The sequence below is a fragment of the Drosophila bipectinata genome, chromosome 3L, assembly GCF_030179905.1.
Source record: "Drosophila bipectinata strain 14024-0381.07 chromosome 3L, DbipHiC1v2, whole genome shotgun sequence".
In the NCBI taxonomy this organism is placed as follows: domain Eukaryota; kingdom Metazoa; phylum Arthropoda; class Insecta; order Diptera; family Drosophilidae; genus Drosophila; species Drosophila bipectinata.
Genome location: NC_091738.1, coordinates 18,505,633 through 18,527,716, shown reverse-complemented (window position 1 = coordinate 18,527,716; position 22,084 = coordinate 18,505,633). Strand labels below are relative to the sequence as shown.

The window sequence follows — 22,084 nt, the reverse complement described above, 5'->3', positions numbered from 1 at the left end:
GATTCCTCCTGTAAGTTTACCCCAGGAGTGTCCACAGCGAACTGATGTGTCCCATCTGCCTGTACATGTTGAAAAAAAACGATGACGACTAAGGAATGCTTGCACCGTTTCTGCTAAGACTGCATTGTAACTGCTCTGCGATCTGGCAACAAGGAGTGTCCCACATGCCACAAGAAATTGGTCTCCAAGCGCTCCATACGCGCTGATCCCAACTTTGACCTTCTCATTTCGAAAATCTATCCCAGCCCTGCATCGACACCACCCACTTCATCAGCCAACACTGAACCTACAACAGGATCAGGCGCCAGCACCTCCTCCACTCGTATGCAGGTGGACGACGCCTCCAATCCTCCCTCAATTCGAAGCACCCCGTCACCTGTGCCGTCGAACTCAAGCAGCAAGTACGGTGCCAATATCTGAACGCAATGGGTTCATCACAAACGTATCTTAATAACCACCATAATGAAAGATAGGTCTAAAGCAAGCATTCCTAAGGCACTTGGAAATGCATTTATTATAGTATACATCTTGGTATACATAATGTGTATATATATATTACATATGTTAAGAAGAAGATGCATGTAGCTCAACCTTTCAACAACATGAATATCTGTCACCTTGAATATTAGCAACTTCGCCAGAGTAGATTCCGTTTCTTAACACCTACTAAAGCGTTTCTGAAATCTCGGAATTCGCTGCTGGCCTCAATCTCATTCCGACATTTGTCCAGGACACGATAGAGACCGAGATTAATGTCATTTCGCTGACCACTCAACGCGCGCCTTTTTAAATCCTGCTCCAGATCATAGGGAAGCCCAAGGTCGACCAGTTTATCTACTTTGTCCTGGGCAAAGGTATGTTGAGTTTCCTGCAGGAACTTGGAACTCTTTTCATAAAGGTCCAGGTACTGTATAGCGGCGTCTTTGTCCCCGGATATTTTAGTCTCCAGGAAGAGCCTAAAACGTTTGGTGGCCTCGGGGTCCAGTAAAGTCTGATGGACGCTGTTCCATTGGGTGTATTTCCTTTGCAGCTCGTCGACGGACATGTCGCTGCATTCGCAGGAGCGTTTTATTAATTAAGCTGCCTTTTCCAGCTAAAATGAAAAGGATAATCATCAAATAATCAAATTTTTGCTTAAATTCAGACGGTGGAAACACCCTATGGAACAGCGTCCAGCAGACTTTACTAGAGACTAAAAGTTCCGGGGACAAAGACGCCGCTGAACAGTACCTGGACATTTATGCCAAACGCTTTGTTTTGTTTTTCCTTAAATATAGAATAAAAATACTTTTTATTTTGAAATTGAATGATGCTTTGAAATTTTGAAGAACCAAATAGTATTTCCCAACGCAAGTAAGCTTAGTTTCTTATCCCTGATATATATTTTTATTTGTGTTTTATTTTTTTAAACAAGCTAACAATTTTTTTAAACTATTTTTTTGCTATTGAATTTTTAAAGTAATTTGTAAACTTTGCCTTTAGTTGTTGTCCTGTTCGTTGAGTTCTTTTTCCAGGAGATCCAATTCCATGTCAGCGGCTTCCTCATCTAGGTTCTGCCCCTCGTCAGTCTCGTCTTCTTGGCTTTCGTCTCCTTGTTCATTCTCCTGATGAATGTCCTCCTCATCTTCTTCATCATCATCCTCGTCAGTCTCATCCTCCTGGCTCCAGCTATCCTCGCCAGATTCCTGGTCACTCAGTTCGTGGCTCTCCTCGTGAGATCCCTCCTGGCTCATATCCAGATCCTCGACGATCTCACCGTTCACAGTGTTCACCGTACGCCAGTATCCTCCTCCGTAGTAGTAGGGATACCTGTAGTTGTTAAAGTTGTTGTAGTTGTTATTGTTTCCCCACTGGTTTTGGGGGGGAGTTGGCCGGATGGTTCCATCATTGCTGTTGGCAACGGCATTGGCAATTCCAGAAGCTACGATGGTGTTGTTGCCGAAACGAATTGTAGAGTTAATTTTGCCAGCTTCGGCGAGAAGAGTTTCCAATAAGGCCAGTTCTTTACGATGGAACTGGGGGGCTGCACTGGTGCAGGCCAGGACTCCGGCCAGGACAACAACGGCTAGGATGAATGAGCGCATGATGTTCAGATCTTAATTGGCTGAGTGCAATTGTGACTATGACTTTCAGATTGTAAACCCTAGTTTTATACGTTTTTTGGTTTAATGCGTTGATCGTGACATGGTTACAATAATCAAACATCTAGTCAAGTTTCATGGTCTTTGACATTTTTTGGGATATAGAATTTAGTGTACGAATGCCCCAAAAACCCTGAGATGGAACACATGCGCAAATATTAAGAAGATTCTAGGAATCGGAACTCGGCATATAGTATAAATATTATATGAATCATAGCTAAATTTGTTTTTGAGCATGAGGTACAGTAAAGTTTCGAAGATAAAGATATAACAGACTAACTTAAAGTAAAGTTTTGAAGGGAAAACTTTATGCAAATAATTCTGGCCAGAGCTGTTTTCACAAATTACCATAAAAGTAGCTTTAGTAGGGGCTTGTTTTTGTCCCTTATTTTAGTTTTACAATTTTAAATTTAACATCTATTTACTGTACTATTAAGTTAGGCTGGTTTTGAGTTCGTCAGCTAAATATTTACGCACGACGTTGCCTCAATTTTGAAGTGCAAACCAAGGCAACAGCTGTCGCCGTGCAAACATAAGCCGAGCCATAGAATCGTGGGCCACGCCACCTTCTATTCTCTGCCAATCAACGACTGTCTATAAAAACGTATTTTAGCTTGGACTTTAGAATTAGTTAGAGACTAAACTAGAAAATGCGCGCTGTTTTATTGCTGGCCCTGTTCGGCTGTGTCCTGTTGGCGACTGTTTCTGCCCAGCCACTCGATCTGGATGACCTGACCGATCCCGAGGAGGCGGAACTCCAAAAAAGGATTGCCGCTGAACAGCAAAACAACGAGGAACAGGATGAGGAATCCGATGACGATAACTTAGAAGATGAAGATGAGGATTCCGAGGGAGCCGAATCCCAGGATGACGGTTCTCAGGAAGATGATTCCCAGGACGAACAAGAGGAAGATGACAGCGAACCAGAAAACCAAAATTAATAATTGATGTAATGGGAATTTACAGCCACTTGTTTACCTGACGTACCTGTTGATAGACGTTCATTAGCAGTTTGAACAACTGTTTCCACTTTTAAATAGCAAGACACATTAGTACAAAAAACAAAAAAATATCTTAAAGCCAAAGTTTCTATATATTTTCTGAATAAAAAACCACAATTCTGGCAATGCCATTATTGGGAGATAACAATAGACTTGTTTTCTAGAAAGAATACAAAATATTTTGACTTTGACTTGTTTCCAGCCTAATTGACTGACGTAGCCATAGTTATCTTTCTTATATATTTATTCCAAAGAGTTTTATTTATAAATGGAAAGTTTTTATTTTTGAATGACCACCGCATGCATAAAGCAGATTATTTTGCATATCAAGAAGTAACTGATTTGGGCCAAAATACTCAATGGACTCAATGATAGGAAGCAACCACTCAGAAATAAATACAAAAGCACCTCACCTATCAGTATTAAAAAGAATTATATCGCGATAATACATTGAACCAATTGAACCAATCATGCTTGATTAAGTTTTTGGTCAAGTCGTGGACAAATCAAAGATTCTACCAAACTCGATGCGTATTTCATATAAAAGGGTATGGGGCTGTGATTGAAAATTAGTTTTATTCGAAATGCGTTCCTTGACGCTCCTTGCTATTTTGGCCTTCGTGGCCGTCAGTTTCGTGGCTGCCAGCCCGCTGATCCAGCCCCGGGATGAAGAAATCGTTGGTGACATGGCTCCTGAGGCCCAGAAGGTTCACATCGACTGGGGCGGTTTCCTGGGCACCCATGGCATGCGCCCCAAGTTACACCCCCGTGACTTGGAGATCGCTGAAGATGAAGAAATCGTCGGTGACATGGTTCCTGAGGCCCTCAGGAAGAAGTGGTGGAAGTACATCGACTGGGGCGGTTTCCTGGGAACCCATGGCATGCGCCCCAAGATTCGTCCCCGTGACTTGGAGACCACTGAGGAGGAAAACTTCGTTAAGCCAGAGGCCTACCGTCGTCGTTTGCGTTTGCCCTACCGTTTCTGGGGCCATGGTCCCGTCATTGTTCATCCTAGGTCCGAGGAGCTCTCCCAGGAGAACAACCCCGTGGAGATTGAGGAGCAGCGTCTTCGTCTGCCCAACCACTTCTGGGGTGTTGGACCCGTCATCGTCCATCCCAGATCCGTTGATGAAGCTGAGGAAGAAGTTGATGGTGTCATGACTCCTGAAGCTCTGAAGAAGCACTGGTACAAATCTGTGAACTGGGGAGGATTCCTTTTCCCCCCACGTAGCTTGGACCTTCCCCAGGAGAGCAACCCTGTAGAGGTTGAGGAACAGCGTCTTCGTTTCCACCGTTTCTGGGGACACGGCCCAGTTATCCACCCCTGGAATCGGTTCTCCGCCGTTGAAGAACCTGAGAAGATCCAGCCCATTGCCGAGACTCCTGAGAAGATCCAACCTTTCGCTGAAGCCCCGGAAAAGATCCAGCCCATTGCTGAGAACGCTGAGGAGGTTGCCCCCGAAGCGCAGAGGAACTTCCGTACCCGCTGGCCCATCCATGGAGGTCACGGACCAGTTGTTCATCCCTGGATGAGGCGTTAAGCCATAATGCCCAAACTTTTTATTATCAATTTATTATGCACTTTTTTTCGTTAATAACAAACCAAATATAATAGATGGAATATATACAATAGCAAAAAAAAGATATGGCTGTTTATTTTTAGTAATAAGTACTAAGGAAAATGGACACATGGAATAGTTAATTATAGTTATTATAGCTATTATAGTCTTATAATAGTTTGTGTGATTTTATATTTTTAGCAACTATAATGTCACATATTATTGACATCTCTAATCGAAACAAAACTCAAAATTCTAGGTCTATTTTTAAAATAATATTATTTGTTAAGAATCTCAAAAGTTGATTTGATATTTTTACATCTCCCACTTGTCATGCTCTATAATATTTAATGAAAAGCATTATCTTAAAGGCTTGTGCTAGATAACAACTCATATCAAGTTCTTTGTTGTTATGTTAGTCATAATCAAGAAACTTTTGTGTTTTCGATAAGGCTTTGGGTTGGACTTCCGCAAAATGAAGTATAATTATCTGCAGACAGGAAATGGAAGGTCATTTTAAGAATAAATATATTTTTTAAAATTAATCCATCGCTTTTAATTAAAAAGCGTCTGGGTATTCAACAAATTTTTTATTCTTTAATTTAATGATGGGCCAAACATTTATTTTTTTATTTAACAATAAAAAATATTTTCAAATATTGTTCTTTCATTTTTGAACGAACATGTGTCTCAAATACACATGTTAAATACACAAATATATCAAATACACAAATATTTAATCGCATTAGTCATTTATTTTAAATGCGTTTTAGATCACCCACCAAATTTTCTTGAAAAACCATGACGTAGAGATATAATGATAACAAAAATATAAAGTCTTAAGACGTATATATACAATTTTAATAATATTTATAAGCCGTAGAGCTTCAATGAGTTGAAAAAATCCCAATGGACAATAATAATACGTCATTAAATTAAACGATCCTCCCTCCGGTTGAAACATTTGCGCAAATATCAAATGGCGTAAATGCCATCTCCTATAATATATAAATATTTTGCCAAAATTTGGTATATTTTTTGGATATAAAAAGGCCATGGGTAATAAAATTTGAAAGCAGTTTTGTTTTGAATTTTTTATTGAAAAAGCCTTAAAATGCGTTCCTTAATGGTTATAGCTTTGTTGGCCTTCTTGGCTGTCAGCTTTGTGGCTGCTCGTCCAGCTGAGGATGATGAGTCCTCGGTGGTCCCGGAGGAGCCGGAATTTCAGTTACAATAAGTACAATTACATTTTATTTGTTTCCATATATATCTGAATGCAAAGATTAAACAGCTTGCAGCTGAGACTTTTATATACTTACAATTTTTCTATAAAAAGCATTTACTTTTTGAGATCGGTGGCAGTGTCTGTTTTGATAGCTTTGTTGGCCTTCTTGGCTGTCAGCTTTGTGGCTGCTCGTCCAGCTGAGGATGATGAGTCCTCGGTGGTCCAATCTGGCGACGATTCCGTGTCAGGAAATGATGACACTGATAGCAGCAATGTAGATGCCACAGGAGGAGATACTGATGCAGAGTCCAGCGACGACAATGCTTCAGAAGGTGAAGGTAGTGGAGATGGACAAACCGAGGGGGAGTCCAGTGGCGACAATGAATCTGACGGAGAGTCCAATGGAGATGGTCAAACCGAGGGAGAGTCCAGTGGAGGTGCATCAGAAGGAGAAGCCAATGGAGACAGTGAATCCGAGGGATCGGATAATGGTGACAGTGAATCCGAGGGAGAATCCAACGGTGACAGTGCATCCGAGGGAGAGTCCAGTGATGACAGTGCATCCGAGGGAGAGTCCAGTGGAGATGCATCAGAAGGAGAAGCAAATGGAGACAGTGAATCCGAGGGATCGGATAATGGTGACAGCGCATCCGCAGGCGAGTCTAGCGGTGACAATGCTGCTGAGGGAGACTCTAGTGGATCCGAGGGCGACAGTGAGTCCGAGGGCGAGTCCAGTGATGATAATACATCAGAAGGAGAAACTGGTGAATCTGAGGGAGAATCCAGCGGAGACTCTGAGGGAGAAAACAGTGGAGACAATGCATCCGATGGTGAGAACAGCAACGAGTCAGGAAACAAACAGAAGAATCCCAGGCGCCGTCGTCCATTCAAGTTCATCGGAAATGGACCATTTGTGATCCATGCCAGGCCTCTGTATTTCATCAAGGCCCATTAATATATTTCAAACATTTATTATTAATTGTTTTGCATTGAATAAAATTCAGAAAGTGCTTTTCAACTAACTGGCATTTCTAGAAAAATTCAAATAGTTTTTATTTTCCAATAAGAATATTAATTAAACAAAAACAAAAGTGTATCCAAGAGCTTTTGTTTGAAATTGGGTTTATGTAAATAAAAATATTGCATATGCCAGATGGTAGTTTTATTTTTTTAAATTTGTATGCTAATTTGTTGAGTAAATAAAAAAACACAAAATATATCAACAAGCAAGTTTTAAGTTTTTAAATTTAAAGAAACTTCTTTAATAACATTTTTATTAAAAAAGTAACGATTTAAAGATATAAACCTATATAAATGCTCTTAATGCCCTACTCCCGCTGATTAATTAAATATTGATTGATTGATTACCGCATCGTTTACAAATATTTATTTAAACCTAGTAAATATTCAGGTTCACTGTCAGGAGCCGGAATTTCAGTTACAATAAGTACAATTACATTTTATTTGTTTCCATATATATCTGAATGCAAAGATTAAACAGCTTGCAGCTGAGACTTTTATATACTTACAATTTTTCTATAAAAAGCATTTACTTTTTGAGATCGGTGGCAGTGTCTGTTTTGAAAAAGTTCCTAAAGATGCGCTTCTTAATTATCCTGGCTCTGGTAGCTTGTCTGGCCATTTCGTTTGTGACTTCACGTCCGTCCGAGGATAGTGATGAGAACAGTTCGACTGATAGCGGAGAGCCTGGTGACTCTGTGGTGATAAGTCCCCGTCCATGGCCCAAGTGGTGGGGAATCGGACCCGTAATTATACATCCCCATGATCTGACCACCGAATAATGGTTGAACTTGGAATACCCCCTTAACACAGCATTAAATTCAAACAAAAGCCCTAACTCTAACCGCTTGTAAAACTTTCCATTGAAACAATTGTTCAAACAGCAGAAGCGTAAATAAAGATTTTGGTAAATTCAACGATTTGGCCAAATTTTGCTAGACTTTTCCTATAAATAGCAAGAGGTCGAATGAAATTGGAAAGTAGTTTTCGTTTAAACTTCTCCGACTCAAGTTCAAAATGCGTTCCATCATTCTTGTGGCTCTTTTGGCTTTCCTGGCCATTGGCTTTGTGTCTGCCCGTCCGGCTGAGGATGAGGTGTCCTCCGATGTGGTGGAGAGTGAGCCTGAGGAGTCTTCCTCCGAAAGTGATGCCACCGAGACAGCTTCTGACGATGAGGAATCCAGTGATCACGAGGATGAGGATAGTGATTCCACAGATGCCGATGAGGATGAGAGTGATTCGTCAACAAAGGAGGAAGCATCCAATTCCACTACTCCCACGAAGCAGATTCGTCCCTTCTGGCCCAAATTTGGAGGTCACGGTCCTGTTGTGATCCACCGTGGCGGTCTGCTCCTAAAGGCCTAAGATTCTAACTTCTTTCTAAAATCTAAAACAATTTCTCTTCTTCAAATAAAGACATTTTAAAGTCAACATTTGGTTATAAGACTTGTTTTTAATGTTGCTTCTAACAGTTTTTGTCAGAACGTTGAAGAAATGTGTTCTTGGAGAATAGTCACTCTGATATTATGCTGGGGCATTGTCTTAATGTCTTCGAAGCCACTTAAGGACTCACAGAAAACCGGGAAATTAAGCCATTTGAATAGAACTGAAATTGATAGAATATTGAAGGAGCTAAAGTTTCTAGAGAAAATGGCAAATGAAACATTGCATAACAACGCAACTTATCTCAGCTCAAGTCCAACTCTCAAGGATACAGATGATGATGAAACTAAAGACCCAACTACTGATGAAGAAAGTCTAGACCCAACTTCGGAGGATGAACACGATCCTTCTAAACTAAATCCTGAAGAGGGAGAGTTTTTTGAAGAGGAAGTCGATGAGGAGGTAGATGAAGCTACTCTGGATGCACCCACAGAACATATTCCCACCATGTTTCTCAAATATCCTTATCAGGAACCGGACTTTAAGCCATATCCTAGATTCGCTATCCTTCGAAACGGCTATGTACATCACATGAACAAGATCTATTAGTGCCATTAGTCACAAAATAAAATATTACGTGTACTTAAAGATAAAGTGAGTCTATTTCATCAGATGGGGAAATTCCGACGTCGGATAAGTTTGAACAGTTGTGACTCAAGACAAAAGTTGAAACACCAGGAAACTGGGGTATCTGTACTTGTCTTTTTGTAATTCTCTTAAAAAATACCAGTGTGCTTTAAACCACTCATTTGAATAGTTTTCTATTTTATTTTCACAAAATGCGTTCACGATTGGGAGTATCATTCCTAGTCGGTCTTTTATTGGTTTTGGCCCTGATTGGTATGGCCAGTTCTTCTGGTAAATCGCGAAATCGAGAAGATCGCTTCGATGTGGAGATCGAGAATTACGAGAACCATGGGTCCAACGAGATCATTGACTCTTGCGAAAGTTCAGAAAGTTTGGAGAGTTTAAACTGCCAGCGAAGTCAAAGTAAACCTTACAAGCGAAAAACCTTTCGATTTGCTCTTTAAAATTGCCAATAAAAATTGTTAAAATTTTAGACCAAATGAGTTTTATTTCTTTAATCTAACTAAAAACACCTTTAATAATGTTTGCCAAAATGTCATTTATTTTCAGTGAAGTAACCAGAAAAAACTGTCCAAAATGGTGATGGTTAGTTCAGCGGTCCTTGGAGCTGCCGCCGGCACTGGCCTGGCCCTGCTCCTGGCCGTGACAATCGTCATGTACCGTTACTACCTACTGCGTAGGCGGGGCAAGGAGTGGGACGAACTGGATCGCTGGGAGGAGACACGAATCATGAGAAAGCTGCAGATGAAGGTACGTGAATGACGCAGTGTCTCGGGTTTTGCTGTCACTGTTCCAGGCTGTGACAAGAGTCCCGTGGTGCCACAAATGCCAAACTGACACTGCCAGATCCAGTCATACTTCAACTGGGCGGAATATTGTGGGTTGAATGAGTTCGAAGCCAAAAATAGAGTGCTGCAATTTTATCAGACATTTATTTTACATGTTTTTTTTTCATATTCTGCTGCAATTTATAAAGTAAATTCATGAAAATATAAATTTCTGTTTTTTTATTCTCTGCGGCCATAATTTTTTTTAATATATTTTAAGAATGATTTTATTTATTTAGTTAATATTAATATTATTAATTTTGATATTTGGTGAGTTTTACGTTACAGTGGCGCCGCTATTTCAAGTATCTACACGGTTCGCTTTGGGAACTTTGGTTTTTACATGTCGTCTACATGTATAAAAAATACTGAGGACTTGTGTAAAAATTCATTTTGTGCTCGGTAAATAACAATAAGATCCCAGTGATTACAGGGGACTCCCCTTCCAAATTATGAGTGTTACAAAATATAAATATTTTATATAAATAACACAGTGTGACAAAAAAAAAAAAATTGGAGGAACTTTTGAAGAGACCTAGTAGGAATTGTTTATCAGGTCGAATATAATACAAAACCGTGTTTGAAATATTTCTATCACCATCAAATTGATTTATTTAGAAAAAACGGATTTTAAACTTTTTGACGTTTTTTTTAAAGTTAAATGTTGTAGCTTTTGAAAAAAAAGATCTTAAATTAATTAAAACAAAAAGGATACAATTTTTACACAAGAAACTGACATTTTTGAATTTTTGTCTTTTTTTTCGGACTTTGAAGCCATTTTTTCGGTACAACTTCCAAAAAATGGTATCATTTTCGATATTATTAATGAGACATATCAATACTGTCTCATTAATCCTGAATAAAACAAGACCAATTTCATTACAAAATTATAAGTATTGTTGAAGTTATAACGATTTTTCCAAAAGAAGTCAGTGCAATTATACTAGCGTTCCGGAGTAAAAGTGTGTAACAGAAAGGAATAAGCGAAATGGAAGTGCACACTATTGCTCCGGAACGCCTTATCGACCTTAAAATCATAAAAAACGTAGGCCATGAAAATAATTTAAAGCAAATCGCCACAAACACAACTCCATTTTTAAAAAGAGCTCCACATGCTCAGTTGTGCTAAAAATTTTAGCTAGCTTTTAAATGATTTGCAAAGGCATAGGCCTATTATTATTCTATTATAAGTGTTATAATAGAATTTTTTGTAGTTGGACAACATGGAGAAAGCCTATGCCTTTGAATTAATCATTTCCATTTTTTGCCATCTTCTACAATCCCATCGAGGCCACCAAGGAGTCGACTGTGTTTATATATCTCACCTTGATGGCTTTCAAGAAAATCAATAGCCAACGTTTGGATTACAATCCATATTGCGGCGATGTTCGGAAGAAGATTATGCAATTCCTGACCCTCTGCATAACGGTCCAAGTCCTGTTGGTCATAGCTTGGTTCCCCTCAGCATAATTATTCATTACCTCGTTGACATGGCATGGCATCATGGGCCTGGGGAACGAGACGGGCTGGTCAAGCTAATTCAGGATAACTCGGCGTCCTTTATTTTACTGGCTTAGGAGTTGTTCGCTCTTTACATGGGCTTCGAGATGACGGATATTCAGCGATTGTTTTGTTCAAGGGACGACCTTCTCTCAAAGAGCGTCATTTCGATTGTGAAAAAAAAGTACGAGAGGGTTTTAAGGCGGCAGAAGCGAAATCAGCGCAAGAGAAGTAGGAAATGATCCAAGGACTAGGATAACCACATTCTTAGAGAAATTGGGTCACGTTAGAACTAATTTTCCAAAAACCATTTTGTAAAAGCACTTTGAAATAAAAATACATCCGATATATAACTAATATCGCTATCGGTTTTGTACTATATTCGACCTTATAAACAGTTCCTACTAGGTCTCTTCAAAAGTTCCAAATCACTGTCATACTGTGTACGGCTGTACACAGTGGCTGTATCTTTGATGGTTATCCGGTTCTCGAGCGGAATACCTTAAACGATTAGTAGATAGATTCTCCATAAATCTGAAACAAAATATAAGAAAATAATGTTTTTTTTTACAATTTTTGTGGAATTTTATGGATCCTCCATGCCAAAGTTACAAAAATGCATGTAGCCACTATATGGCCCCAAGCGAGGACTAAATCTTTGGGAATAACCGTCCGATTCTTGAGCGAAATATCATAAACGAATTGAGGATCGATTTTCCATTAATCTGTATCAAAATATTAAAGATTAATTTTTTTAGATTTCTTGTCAAATTTTATGGAAGGTACCCTTCGAAAGTTTACAAAATTCATGGAGCCCGTGGGCAAGTCTATATTTTTGGCAGTAATCATCCGATTCTTGAGCGGAATACCTTAAAAAAGTTGTAGATCAATTATCTACAATAATATATTTTAAAATAAGTTTTCATATATGTGTTTCTATATGAATAAGTTTTGTTTAAATAAAAAAAAATTTTCTGGGCTCTTAAGCAGCCATTTTGAAAAGCGTTAGATATCAAAAGAATCATTGGCAACCACAAAGATACAAGGATACAAAAGTATCCTGGTGGCTGTGTGACGGCTGCAGCCAAAGCCGAAGTGGATGGCCGGGTGATATCTCGAAGCCGTATCAGAATCTGTTTCATTATGAATTTGATAGCCCCCTCCACGCTAGGAATCTGAGGGTTGTTCAGATTTTTCAATCCTACCGCGTTTCCATGGCTGGTGACCTTACCCAACGCGTGCTGGAAAAAAAAACTGGGAATAGGGGGAGAAATTCAGGATCATTGAAGCGTTTTATGATTGTAAATGCTGTTTTTATTAACTAACTGGCTTTGGGCACTGACAGCGGGGTAAGTGGCGGGCTCTAGGGGTGCTAAGCGTTTCTGGGTTTGTTTTGTTTGTTGCTTATTATATATAATTTGATTAGACGTTAAGTGTTTAAGTGTTTTTTGGCTTTGCTCCCATGGGGTGGCCACCCTCTCTCCTTGTCCCACTGTCCGCACCCAGAACAGGCCCTTCAAACTGGCCACAATATTGACCACTACAATAAACAAGGTCATTGAGGTATCCTGGCTGATTAATGGCACTGTCTAGTGTCCTTGACCACAGCTAAAAAAGAGAACTATAAACCTCCATTTAAATGGTGGGTATTGTACCTAATACCATTTTTTAAAGATATATTTTTGGCCTTACCTGCAAGAGAATCCTTCGGGACAAAGGTCCAAAACAAAACTGCAGATCACTGCAAGTGCGGATCCTGTGTGTGTCCTTTGTTGGGTGTCCTTTGTCCAGGTACTGACTTTTCATTCATGAAAATAATACTCGAAAAAAATAGAATGAAAAAGTTTCCATTGTTTTGATTTATATTTTGGGATATACGGCGGTGAAGTACTTTGATATTTGTATTCTATAGTTGGTAAAAAAGTATACATGAATAAAGAAGGTAACTTTCTCTTGTGTCACATATTTTATAGAATTTGGTGAAGTATGTCCATCGGTCATTATCCTTAAACATTTTTAAACCTTGAATGAATACTCTAGCATATTAAAAAATATTCTCCATTCGAATGTATAATTAAGTATAATTTCCTAACCATTAAAACGGGACATACCACATCCTGTATCAAGTATCCTTGGGACTCTCCTGAGGCCTATTGACTCAGTAACACGCAAAGAAGCCAAACTCAACCTCAAAGCTCATTCGTAAATTATTCAGGGGTTAATATTTTTCAGAGTCCCAGGGATGTGCATATTCATATAAAACTGCTTGGACTATAATGAAGTCATATTTGTTAAATAAACAAATATACAAAGCAGAGTGAAGAGTGGATAAACAAACCCTCGGCTAAGTAGCAACAATGGCCAACTTATAACAATCAGTCAAAATGCAAATGTCACAACCAATTAATGTCAATAAATGATTAACCCAATCCCTGGCCATAGGGGCTTCAAATGGTTTTAAAGGTGGTGGTTTGATATTCGTATGATTATTTTTCTCTCATTGTGGAGAACACACCCCTTTTGATGGACAAATCCGGTTTGAAGTTCTCCCTTCCGGGCTCACAATCGGTTAGTTTTGCGTTGTATCCATATCAGATATAAAAAAAGGGAAATAAGCATTTCGTTATGCTTTCATTTGTTCAGCGTTTAGGCAAGTTTTGTTCACAATTAAAATGAAATTGCTTGCTTGAATGGGTTTGATGATATCAGGGCGTATTTGAAGACATTGTATTTAAATTTTTGGGCTTTACTTTTGTATCTATGGGAACTAGGGATCTTCCGAATTTTTTTTTTAAATATTTAAATAATTTGTTTTTAAAATAAATCTACAAACAGGACTATAGAATTTTGAATGACTTAGATCTTATCTTACACTTCCTTGAACCCAGAAGAATATCCACAAATAAAAACCATTTGTTTCTCAGAAAAATCAAATAAAAACTCCAAGCAAATAGCACGATCTAATTTTGAAAAGGAAAAAAAAGAAAACCCGACTCAATCGTCCGTGAAATAAACAAAAAACGGAAGTGGTCAATGGCGAAAATCTCAAGTGGCCCATCGAGGACTAAACAATTGGTGAAAAGCCGGTCAAAAGGACCTCGCACGAGACCAACGCAACGCCCAAAGTGCAAGAACTTCTGCCAACAGCAGATGCTCTCGAATTCTGCAATATTGACCAGAGCCCTGATCCTTTTCGATCCTTTTTTCTATTTTATTATATTTTTTTTTGCACGTCCCGCCAATTAAGCAGAAGCCAAAATGTTAAAAAGTAGGCGACAATTTGGATCGCCTACGAAGAAAAATTCGGGCCAACAATTAACGTCAGCAATTGTGATCCGTTTTACAGCCACTTAACATATGATCAACTGCCAGAACTGGGAGTCCTGTGACAATGCCGCACCTACAAACAATGCCATGAAAAGGACAATTATAGGTAAATCCTTAAAGTCAGTTAACAAATGATAAAACTGCCGCCATAATTCTGTGTAATGTAACCCAAAAACAGCAAAGGGCATCCACGGCGACGATCTGTCTGGCTTCAATGTCCTGGCCTGGCCCAAAATACACACAGACGTACAGAATAACAACAAACAAGAAAGGGACTAACGTGCGTGTCGTGCCGAGGATTTGTTAAAGGACTGCATCCATGAATGGGCCGGGTTCTGAATGGATGATCCTGCCGGCATTGTTCCCCGAAGTTGCACAAGCCGAAGAATACATCAATAAAATTACGCCAAGACGAGGCCTAAAAGGAGAAACGGTTTACAATGTGCCACAAGGATCGAAATCGAAATCAGGAGCTGGAGGTGGAGTTCAAGAATAATGTCCTTGTAGAGGTAGAATCGAAACATTGGCAGCGACCACTTGGACCATAAGTTGCCATGAAATTGGCATTAAACGGTTGGAGGGCTTGCATTTTTCAATGGTTGTAAAATTAATCGATTGGATTGTGGAAGGTTATTGAAGAGGTTTTTCTTCTAATTTCATAAATTACAAGGCTAAGATGGTAAAAATGCAATTGTTTGTTTCGGAGATGATCTTTCGAGGGAGTTTCTGAAAAAGTTGAAAGTCTATGCGATAATGGTGATCTTTTGAACCATGTATGTAGTTCAAGTACACTATTTTTTGAACATATGCCGCAAAAAAAAAGTTCATCAACAAATAAGTTTGGAAAAAAATATATGTATATATAGATGTTCCTCCTTGTTTAAATTTATAAGGTATACTAAATATTTAAAAATATTAAAATGAAATAACATAACAAAAATGATAACCCTTGAAGCGATGTTCCTTAAAGGCCTGAAGAACTTTAAAGTTTTAACTTCTTTAGCCAAATGCCATACATGTATTTGCATTTTCATTAAGTAATTTGATCTAGCTTATGCTGAACTAATTTAGTTTCGTTTAAAAAGCTTTTACGAGCTCACTTCAAGTTTCAATTAAACTCGAGCGATAATACGAAATAAAAAGGACGATTCGTTATGCCATCAGACACACACACGCACTTACTCACACATAGGAAGGATACGCCATTGTTCATGGCACAAGGATACCAGATACAGTGAAGCACCGCATACCTGCCATTGTTGGTGATCGAACAAGGGCGGAGCGTAAATGGCAACAGTTGCAGCTAAATGGTGACTAAATGGCCGAAGAGACTCGAGGCAAACAACCCTCGAATTGGCCCTCAGGGGTGTGTGCCTGTGTGTGTGTGTCGAGGGTAGAATCAACCCCTGGTGTAAAGTCTAAGTCTGGGAGTATATAAGAGCAGGCTGAGCAGCCAGCATCACAGACAGTCTCGCACAGTCAGCGATCGTGTTCAGTAGTCTTGACAGCTCAAAAAAACATATACTTCCAAATCGAAAAATGTCTCGCTCATTCCTGATGGATTCCCTTCTCAGCGATGGACCCAAAAAAGAGACCCTGGGATCACCCAGCGGAGGATCCTCGACGGCTGCCGCAGTGGCCGCAGCTGCCATGTTGCCTTCAATACCGATGTTGCCTTATCCGGCCAGCTATGTGGGCAGTTACCTCTTCTCCCTGGGCATCCAGCAACAGCAGCAGCAACAACAACAGGCTGCAGCGGCCGCAGCAGCAGCAGCAGCGGCGGCAGCTGCCTTGCAACATCCCCAGGCCAGCTCCAGTCCCACTTCATTGTATCATCCATATGCCCAACTGTTTGCCACCAAAAGGAAATCCAATGGCTTCGCCAACTACGAGAGCTGTTATCCGTCGCCTCCTTTGTCGGCGAATCCTGCAAATGCCAGCTCCCAGCAGATACCTCTTCATGGCATCTATGGATCGGGCTTGCCTCTGCCGGAGCCCGGCAGCTTCTGCACTTCTCCGTCGGCTTCCTCTTCGGCGTCTCTGGATTACACCAACAACTTCGATGAGCCCCAAGGCAAGAGATTTAAGCACGAGTCCTCCTGCTCGCCCAACAGCTCACCCTTGAAAGTACAGGGCTCTGCTCTGCCCACGGAGATCACTCCTTTGATTAACGACTATGCCGACTCCAGCAAGAGGATCCGCACTGCCTTCACCAGCACCCAGCTCTTGGAACTGGAACGGGAGTTCTCCCAGAACGCCTATCTTTCCCGACTACGTCGCATCGAGATTGCCAACCGCCTGCGGCTCTCCGAGAAGCAGGTCAAGATTTGGTTCCAAAACCGACGAGTTAAGCAGAAGAAGGGCGGCTCCGAGAGTCCCACATTCAACCTGTCCACCAACTCCAGCTCCAGCCCCCAGGCCTCACCCCAAGCCAAGGTCCATGAACTGAAGGTCGAGGCATAGGACGAGTCTCCTTTGGAGGTCACAATTGTACAGTAGAACTTAATTTGTTGGTAGCCTTAAATATGTTAAAATAAATCAATCTTAAAAGAACATTTTTAATTGTTTTTAATTTTTTGAAAATTGAAATTAAAATTGAGGGTTTCGTCACCTACGTGGACTGCCGTTTACAGTGTTAGAAACATCTAGAACACAAATTCTAAAGCTACCTTTCCAGCACTATTCCCAAGAAACTTTCAATCGCAGCTAACTTTGCTTTGCATCTCATTTCACTGTCAAAACGAACAAAATTGTATTACTGAAATTCAAGTCTCCAGTGTAAGTCCTATTTGTTAGTAACCTGGAACCATGGCTAGCTTGTACAACGAACTGAAGGCCGAATGGAGCAAACACGCACCGAATCTGACCCACTGCGCCCGTTTACTGGACGGATTCAAGCTGGAACTGGTAAAATCCGACTTTGGAACACCCCACCCGGCGTCGAGTTCCAAGCAAAAGGATCAGTTGATGCGGTCCCGGGAAATGCTGGAGATTGCTGTTGAGCACAGCATCACGATCAAGGACTATGCAGCTTTCGAGCGGTACATGTCGCAGTTGAATACCTACTACTACGACTACGACAAGTTCCTGGACTCTTCGAAGCACATGCACAAGTTCATGGGATTGAATTTGCTCTACATGCTGGCCACGAATCGCATTGCCGACTTTCACATTGAACTGGAGCGGTTGCCGTCGGCTCTTCTGCTGCACAATGCTTTCATTATGCCCGTCTTGGCCCTGGAGAACTACTACATGGAGGGCAGATACAACAAGATACTGCAGGCCAAGAAGTCCCTGCCGTCGGAGATATACACCAACTTCATGGACATCCTGGTGAATACGGCACGTGAGGAGATCGCTTCCTGCATGGAGAAGTCATACCTGAAGATAGATCCCAAGCAGGCGGCTCTACGCTTGGGTCTTCGTCCAACTAGCAAGGAGTTCACCGATCTGGTCAAGAAACGCCATTGGGCCTTGGATGACGAGGGGAACTACGACTACGCCGGACTCCACACCAAGCCGGTGGAAAATGTCTCAGCCCGGGATATAGCCACTCAAAATCTAACCTACGCCCATGAGCTGGAGAAAATTGTTTAACATACATATCCATATTTGTTTCGAGTTCGATTGTTGGCCTTTAATCCACTCATCCAGAAAATAATGTTCGGAACTTATGCATTGCATCTAGCCATCAAAAAATATCGAACCGGAAATTTGTCAGATTAAATTTTTCACACTTTTCAACATTTATGCTTCTCTGGGTGTTTTTTTTTGGCAAAAATGTACAGAAATTGAGTTAGTTTCTGCTAAGCCGTTAAGTCGACAGGCTTGACAAATTATTCGGGAAGGACTTGTCTTTTTGGGGGAATCTTGTTCCCAAATCTGTCATAGGATAATTGTTAGAAGGGCTTAGTGAGTGTCCTGCTAAATAGGATGGCTGTTAGGATGTGCCGATGGGTATGGTAGAGTTTGGTTGCTTACTAACGGGATTGGGTTTTGTACAATATACAAAAATGATTTAGAATGATTTTTGAAATTATTAAATAGTATGTTTTATTATAAAGTTCCATTTTGCTTCGTAACTCAATTTGCTTCGCTAGACAAATGTGCTCCTTGAACAAATTTGTGTGGTCCTCTAATTTTTAACCGCATACCTTGACACGAAAGGATTTTGTCAAATCATGGAAAAATCCAATTAATCAAGGACACAATTTGCCGTGGAGTGTTGAGGATTTTTTTAGCATTCCCACGACATTTCAAATTGCACAAATTAATGATCGCAACTTTAGAGATACTTATCATACGACAAGATATCGGCAGGATCGCTTAGACTTTGGTCCTTTGGTGACAAACCCAAAACGAATCAGGCGCAACAAAACCTGCCCAGCCCGAGCCGACTCATTCAGCATTCATTCAACGTCGGACAATTCCTCAATGGGACTGGTATGTCCTCAGGAATCCGAACCGAACAGGGATATTGAATGCAGGACATTGTGCAGGATCCCAAGGGGTGCGGTGCTAATAAACGCAATTGCACCTACGCCCTTTTGGGCCCTCGGGGTCCGAAATCGGTATGCGAATGGCCAAAATAGCCCAGTCGGCGGTTTTAAACAGAATTTCGGTATTCCATTCTCTTTGCTATTCCTGAAAAAAAATTGTACTCCTACCTGATTCTACCTTTTTGGCCCCGATCGTTATCTACTGGAGTTCCCCTAAGGTGTCCTTTGGCTCAAGTGTGCGCCTCTTTCCACTTGAGTTGAAGAGCTCTTGTACTTGAGTCTCAAGTGCCGCACCAGCAGGTAGGACTCCTCTTGACTCCTTTCAGGATCTTTTCGCTTTTTTTTTTTTGCGAATTCATTCAAGGAGCGTATCGAAAATTGTTTTGCCAAAATGTGTTGCATAGGGTTCTTTGATCTGATCTTTGATCCTTGAATTTATTTGATTTTTTCCGAATGTACTGATAACATTTAAAGTTACTGAAGAGGATAGTTACTCAAGAGATCTACTACAATAGGTGCTCTTTACTTACTAAAGAGTTTACTTACTACTAAAAACAAAAAGATGTATTTCTAAATTAACTTACTAAATCCTTAATGTTATTGTGGAAGAACTACAACGTCTTAAGCTATGATTTTAAGTAGTCTCCTATATATTATTATAATATACCTCTAATATCTAAAAACATTAAGAATTTCAAAATGTCATCCCACAACAAATTTGCATACACCTTCTCTCCTGGTGTTACTTTTTTCGAGTCACCAGATGTCCTGGCAACTTTCGAATATCCCGCTGATTTGTAGAATCCTTGCTGTGTTGGTCTCCCGCCTAGCAGACACTTCATGAATGAATACAGCCTCAAGTGCAGAACCTCTTCAGTTTAAAGTGGAATCTCTTTTCTCTTTTGATTTCTTGAATTGATCTTATGAATGAATGCGTTGCACTGCCCGGCTGGCTGGCATCAAGGCTGGGAAATTCCCTCAGGCCCTTGGGTCCTGTTAGAAGATCATTAGCCCAACGATTCCGGCTAGAACAAATGAAATTCCGTTGAAATTTAGTACGCCTACCTGGGAGTGCCAAAGAGAAATTTGTCAGGTGTTGGTTTTAAGAATTTCTGTCTAGACAGTCTGTCGCCGAGTGAAAGAATCGAGTCCTTGGAATCCCTGTAGTGCAACGGTTGTGGTCTCAAGTGTTTAATTTGAATATTTTACACAAATAGTTTTGAATTTTGAGCCATGTAGAAAGCAGAGTCCTTTTTTAGTACAGGATTCAAGAAAGCTTGATGCTACAAGCTCCAAGGATGTTCAAGCTTTGCCAGCTTTTGGAGCTTTCTCGTTGGGGGACTCTTACCACCCACTTTGGGGTCAAGCTTGGAGCTTTCAAAGGACTTTGGGTTGTCAGGGGAGGGGACCAGCCATAAAACAAATGCAGACTGAGGTAAATCTAAGCTCGCCGTCTCAAATCCTTTAAGCTTATGCAAATAAAAGCTTGCACACAAAATAAATAAATTAACTGTATATGCTTATGTGTCCGTGGGTGGTCAGGGTGCCGGATTTTGTGCCGGTCAAGCAAAGGTAAACATTATAAAATGAGTTTTTACTTTTGCCCCAAACTCTGTTTATGTTACGTTTTCCTTTTACTTTTTTTAATAATTAGTTCCACTGAAATGGCTTACCGGTTTCCTGGATGTGACCTAGATTAAAACAATATTTACGACAATTAACTGGTAGAATCTAGCTTCAAAGGAGTAGATATTCCCGGGTCACGCAATCGTCAAAACTATATGTGAAGCAGCTAATTGACCCATTAAAGCGGCCTCCAAACATTGTTGCTCCTTGGAGGTTTTTATTTTTAGGTCACAGGATGTGTGAAGCCATAAAGTTGTCGGCACTTATCATGGCATCAGGACTATTTTCTATTTTTTGCGGTTATTTTTTCATGGTTTATGAATCTAATAAAGCCGCAAAAAAGTATGTGATTTTATTTATTGTATAATGAAGGTTTTTTCATATGATATACAATATGGTAATTAAGCTTTGATACTCTACAGTTTTTTTTGTAGAAACAACTTTTATAAAAACCACAAAAATTAACGTTTTTTAAGGGAAAAACAATTGATTTTAGTAAAAAATAGCAGTTGCCATGTACATTTCAGGGACTTTTCATTTAAATGAACTACAACGTGACAGTCTTTAAAGGTTAATCAATGCCAGCAAAAAATCTATAATGGTTCTTTAATTAATATAAAAGTTTCCCTGTTGCTCAGTTGGCAAACATTTTCAATTTAGTAGCAAAGTATTGCACTCGCCAATAATTATCCTTCCATAAAAGATTTCAATTTGCTAAGCATCCCGCAGCTTCTATGTATCCCCTATTGCCACCCACTCTCAGGGGTGTTATCTTTCACCTCCCCGTAATCGGTTTCCCTCGAAGGTTATCCTTGTATACAGCCAGGACGTCATCGTCCTTGGCCACTCTGTGCATTGTATTTAATGAACTTGTTGGTAACCGTACTGGGCTCATCATCCGCACATTGACTTGGCCAGGGATCTGAGGCTGAATCTGGATGTGGAAGTGGCTTAGGGATCGGGGGCGGAGGCTTCTGGAGCGGAACGATGGAGCAATTTCTGTGGCGCCCCACAGTCGTCGAGTGGCGCCTGTTTAAAATGAGTTTTGTCGCTTCGTTATGCAACTGGCGACCTACTAGGCATTGCAAAAGATACTACACTGAGAAAATGTTTGTTTTTAATTATAATAGTAACTATAAGTCGTTAGTTACTTACACCACTTATTTACACTGGTTAGTGTTATAACTTATAAGTTATTTATATATACAGTGTTTTAGGGTTATGATACTTAAATAAAATTACTATCATAGCCACAAAATCTTTCTCTCAGTGGCATTGTCACCCAGTAAGAAAAAGAAAATAAACCTACAAACAGGACTATCTGCCCA

At 40.2% G+C, this 22,084-nt stretch overlaps 8 protein-coding genes across 8 annotated transcripts; 6 read left to right on the top strand and 2 right to left on the bottom strand.

Moving 5' to 3' along the window:
• Window positions 1-537: 537 nt before the first annotated feature.
• LOC108132668 (uncharacterized) lies at window positions 538-1,336 on the bottom strand. Its single transcript, XM_017252174.3, has 2 exons — window positions 1,231-1,336; window positions 538-1,093 (listed from the first exon to the last, which is right to left on the bottom strand). The coding sequence occupies exon 2, from the start codon at window positions 1,043-1,045 to the stop codon at window positions 626-628; it is 420 nt and encodes a 139-aa protein (XP_017107663.3). The 5' UTR covers window positions 1,046-1,093; window positions 1,231-1,336; the 3' UTR covers window positions 538-625.
• A 47-nt stretch (window positions 1,337-1,383) lies between these two features.
• EAChm (Enhancer of Acetyltransferase Chameau) lies at window positions 1,384-2,136 on the bottom strand. Its single transcript, XM_017252172.3, has one exon. It carries the CDS (start codon window positions 2,082-2,084, stop codon window positions 1,479-1,481), a length of 606 nt encoding a protein of 201 aa, XP_017107661.2. The 5' UTR covers window positions 2,085-2,136; the 3' UTR covers window positions 1,384-1,478.
• Window positions 2,137-5,815: 3,679 nt separating this feature from the next.
• On the top strand, window positions 5,816-6,881 carry LOC108132663 (clumping factor A-like). The gene is made up of 2 exons (XM_043213960.1): window positions 5,816-5,928; window positions 6,053-6,881. Exons 1-2 carry the CDS (start codon window positions 5,816-5,818, stop codon window positions 6,879-6,881), a joined length of 942 nt encoding a protein of 313 aa, XP_043069895.1.
• Window positions 6,882-7,506: 625 nt separating this feature from the next.
• LOC108132670 (uncharacterized) lies at window positions 7,507-8,330 on the top strand. Its single transcript, XM_017252175.3, has one exon. The coding sequence runs from the start codon at window positions 7,964-7,966 to the stop codon at window positions 8,309-8,311; it is 348 nt and encodes a 115-aa protein (XP_017107664.2). The 5' UTR covers window positions 7,507-7,963; the 3' UTR covers window positions 8,312-8,330.
• A 78-nt stretch (window positions 8,331-8,408) lies between these two features.
• LOC108132667 (uncharacterized) lies at window positions 8,409-9,016 on the top strand. Its single transcript, XM_017252173.3, has one exon. The coding sequence runs from the start codon at window positions 8,441-8,443 to the stop codon at window positions 8,936-8,938; it is 498 nt and encodes a 165-aa protein (XP_017107662.3). The 5' UTR covers window positions 8,409-8,440; the 3' UTR covers window positions 8,939-9,016.
• A 151-nt stretch (window positions 9,017-9,167) lies between these two features.
• On the top strand, window positions 9,168-9,449 carry LOC108132672 (uncharacterized). The gene has a single exon (XM_017252177.3). It carries the CDS (start codon window positions 9,169-9,171, stop codon window positions 9,418-9,420), a length of 252 nt encoding a protein of 83 aa, XP_017107666.2. The 5' UTR covers window position 9,168; the 3' UTR covers window positions 9,421-9,449.
• A 6,640-nt stretch (window positions 9,450-16,089) lies between these two features.
• Window positions 16,090-17,180, top strand: ind (intermediate neuroblasts defective). Its single transcript, XM_017252168.3, has one exon. The coding sequence runs from the start codon at window positions 16,171-16,173 to the stop codon at window positions 17,092-17,094; it is 924 nt and encodes a 307-aa protein (XP_017107657.2). The 5' UTR covers window positions 16,090-16,170; the 3' UTR covers window positions 17,095-17,180.
• A 149-nt stretch (window positions 17,181-17,329) lies between these two features.
• Rpn12R (Regulatory particle non-ATPase 12-related) lies at window positions 17,330-18,381 on the top strand. Its single transcript, XM_017252170.2, has one exon. The coding sequence runs from the start codon at window positions 17,440-17,442 to the stop codon at window positions 18,226-18,228; it is 789 nt and encodes a 262-aa protein (XP_017107659.2). The 5' UTR covers window positions 17,330-17,439; the 3' UTR covers window positions 18,229-18,381.
• Window positions 18,382-22,084: the final 3,703 nt, after the last annotated feature.

What these genes read in the sequence shown, in the direction of transcription:
- Rpn12R (XM_017252170.2), top strand. Translation starts at nt 17,440, where the DNA reads ATGGCTAGCTTGTACAACGAACTGAAGGCCGAATGGAGCAAACACGCA.
- LOC108132670 (XM_017252175.3), top strand. Translation starts at nt 7,964, where the DNA reads ATGCGTTCCATCATTCTTGTGGCTCTTTTGGCTTTCCTGGCCATTGGC.
- LOC108132668 (XM_017252174.3), bottom strand. Translation starts at nt 1,045, where the DNA reads ATGTCCGTCGACGAGCTGCAAAGGAAATACACCCAATGGAACAGCGTC.
- EAChm (XM_017252172.3), bottom strand. Translation starts at nt 2,084, where the DNA reads ATGCGCTCATTCATCCTAGCCGTTGTTGTCCTGGCCGGAGTCCTGGCC.
- LOC108132672 (XM_017252177.3), top strand. Translation starts at nt 9,169, where the DNA reads ATGCGTTCACGATTGGGAGTATCATTCCTAGTCGGTCTTTTATTGGTT.
- ind (XM_017252168.3), top strand. Translation starts at nt 16,171, where the DNA reads ATGTCTCGCTCATTCCTGATGGATTCCCTTCTCAGCGATGGACCCAAA.
- LOC108132663 (XM_043213960.1), top strand. Translation starts at nt 5,816, where the DNA reads ATGCGTTCCTTAATGGTTATAGCTTTGTTGGCCTTCTTGGCTGTCAGC. An exon ending in CCGGAGGAGCCGGAATTTCA is followed by an intron (nt 5,929 to 6,052) that starts GTTACAATAAGT and finishes TTACTTTTTGAG; the next exon opens with ATCGGTGGCAGTGTCTGTTT.
- LOC108132667 (XM_017252173.3), top strand. Translation starts at nt 8,441, where the DNA reads ATGTGTTCTTGGAGAATAGTCACTCTGATATTATGCTGGGGCATTGTC.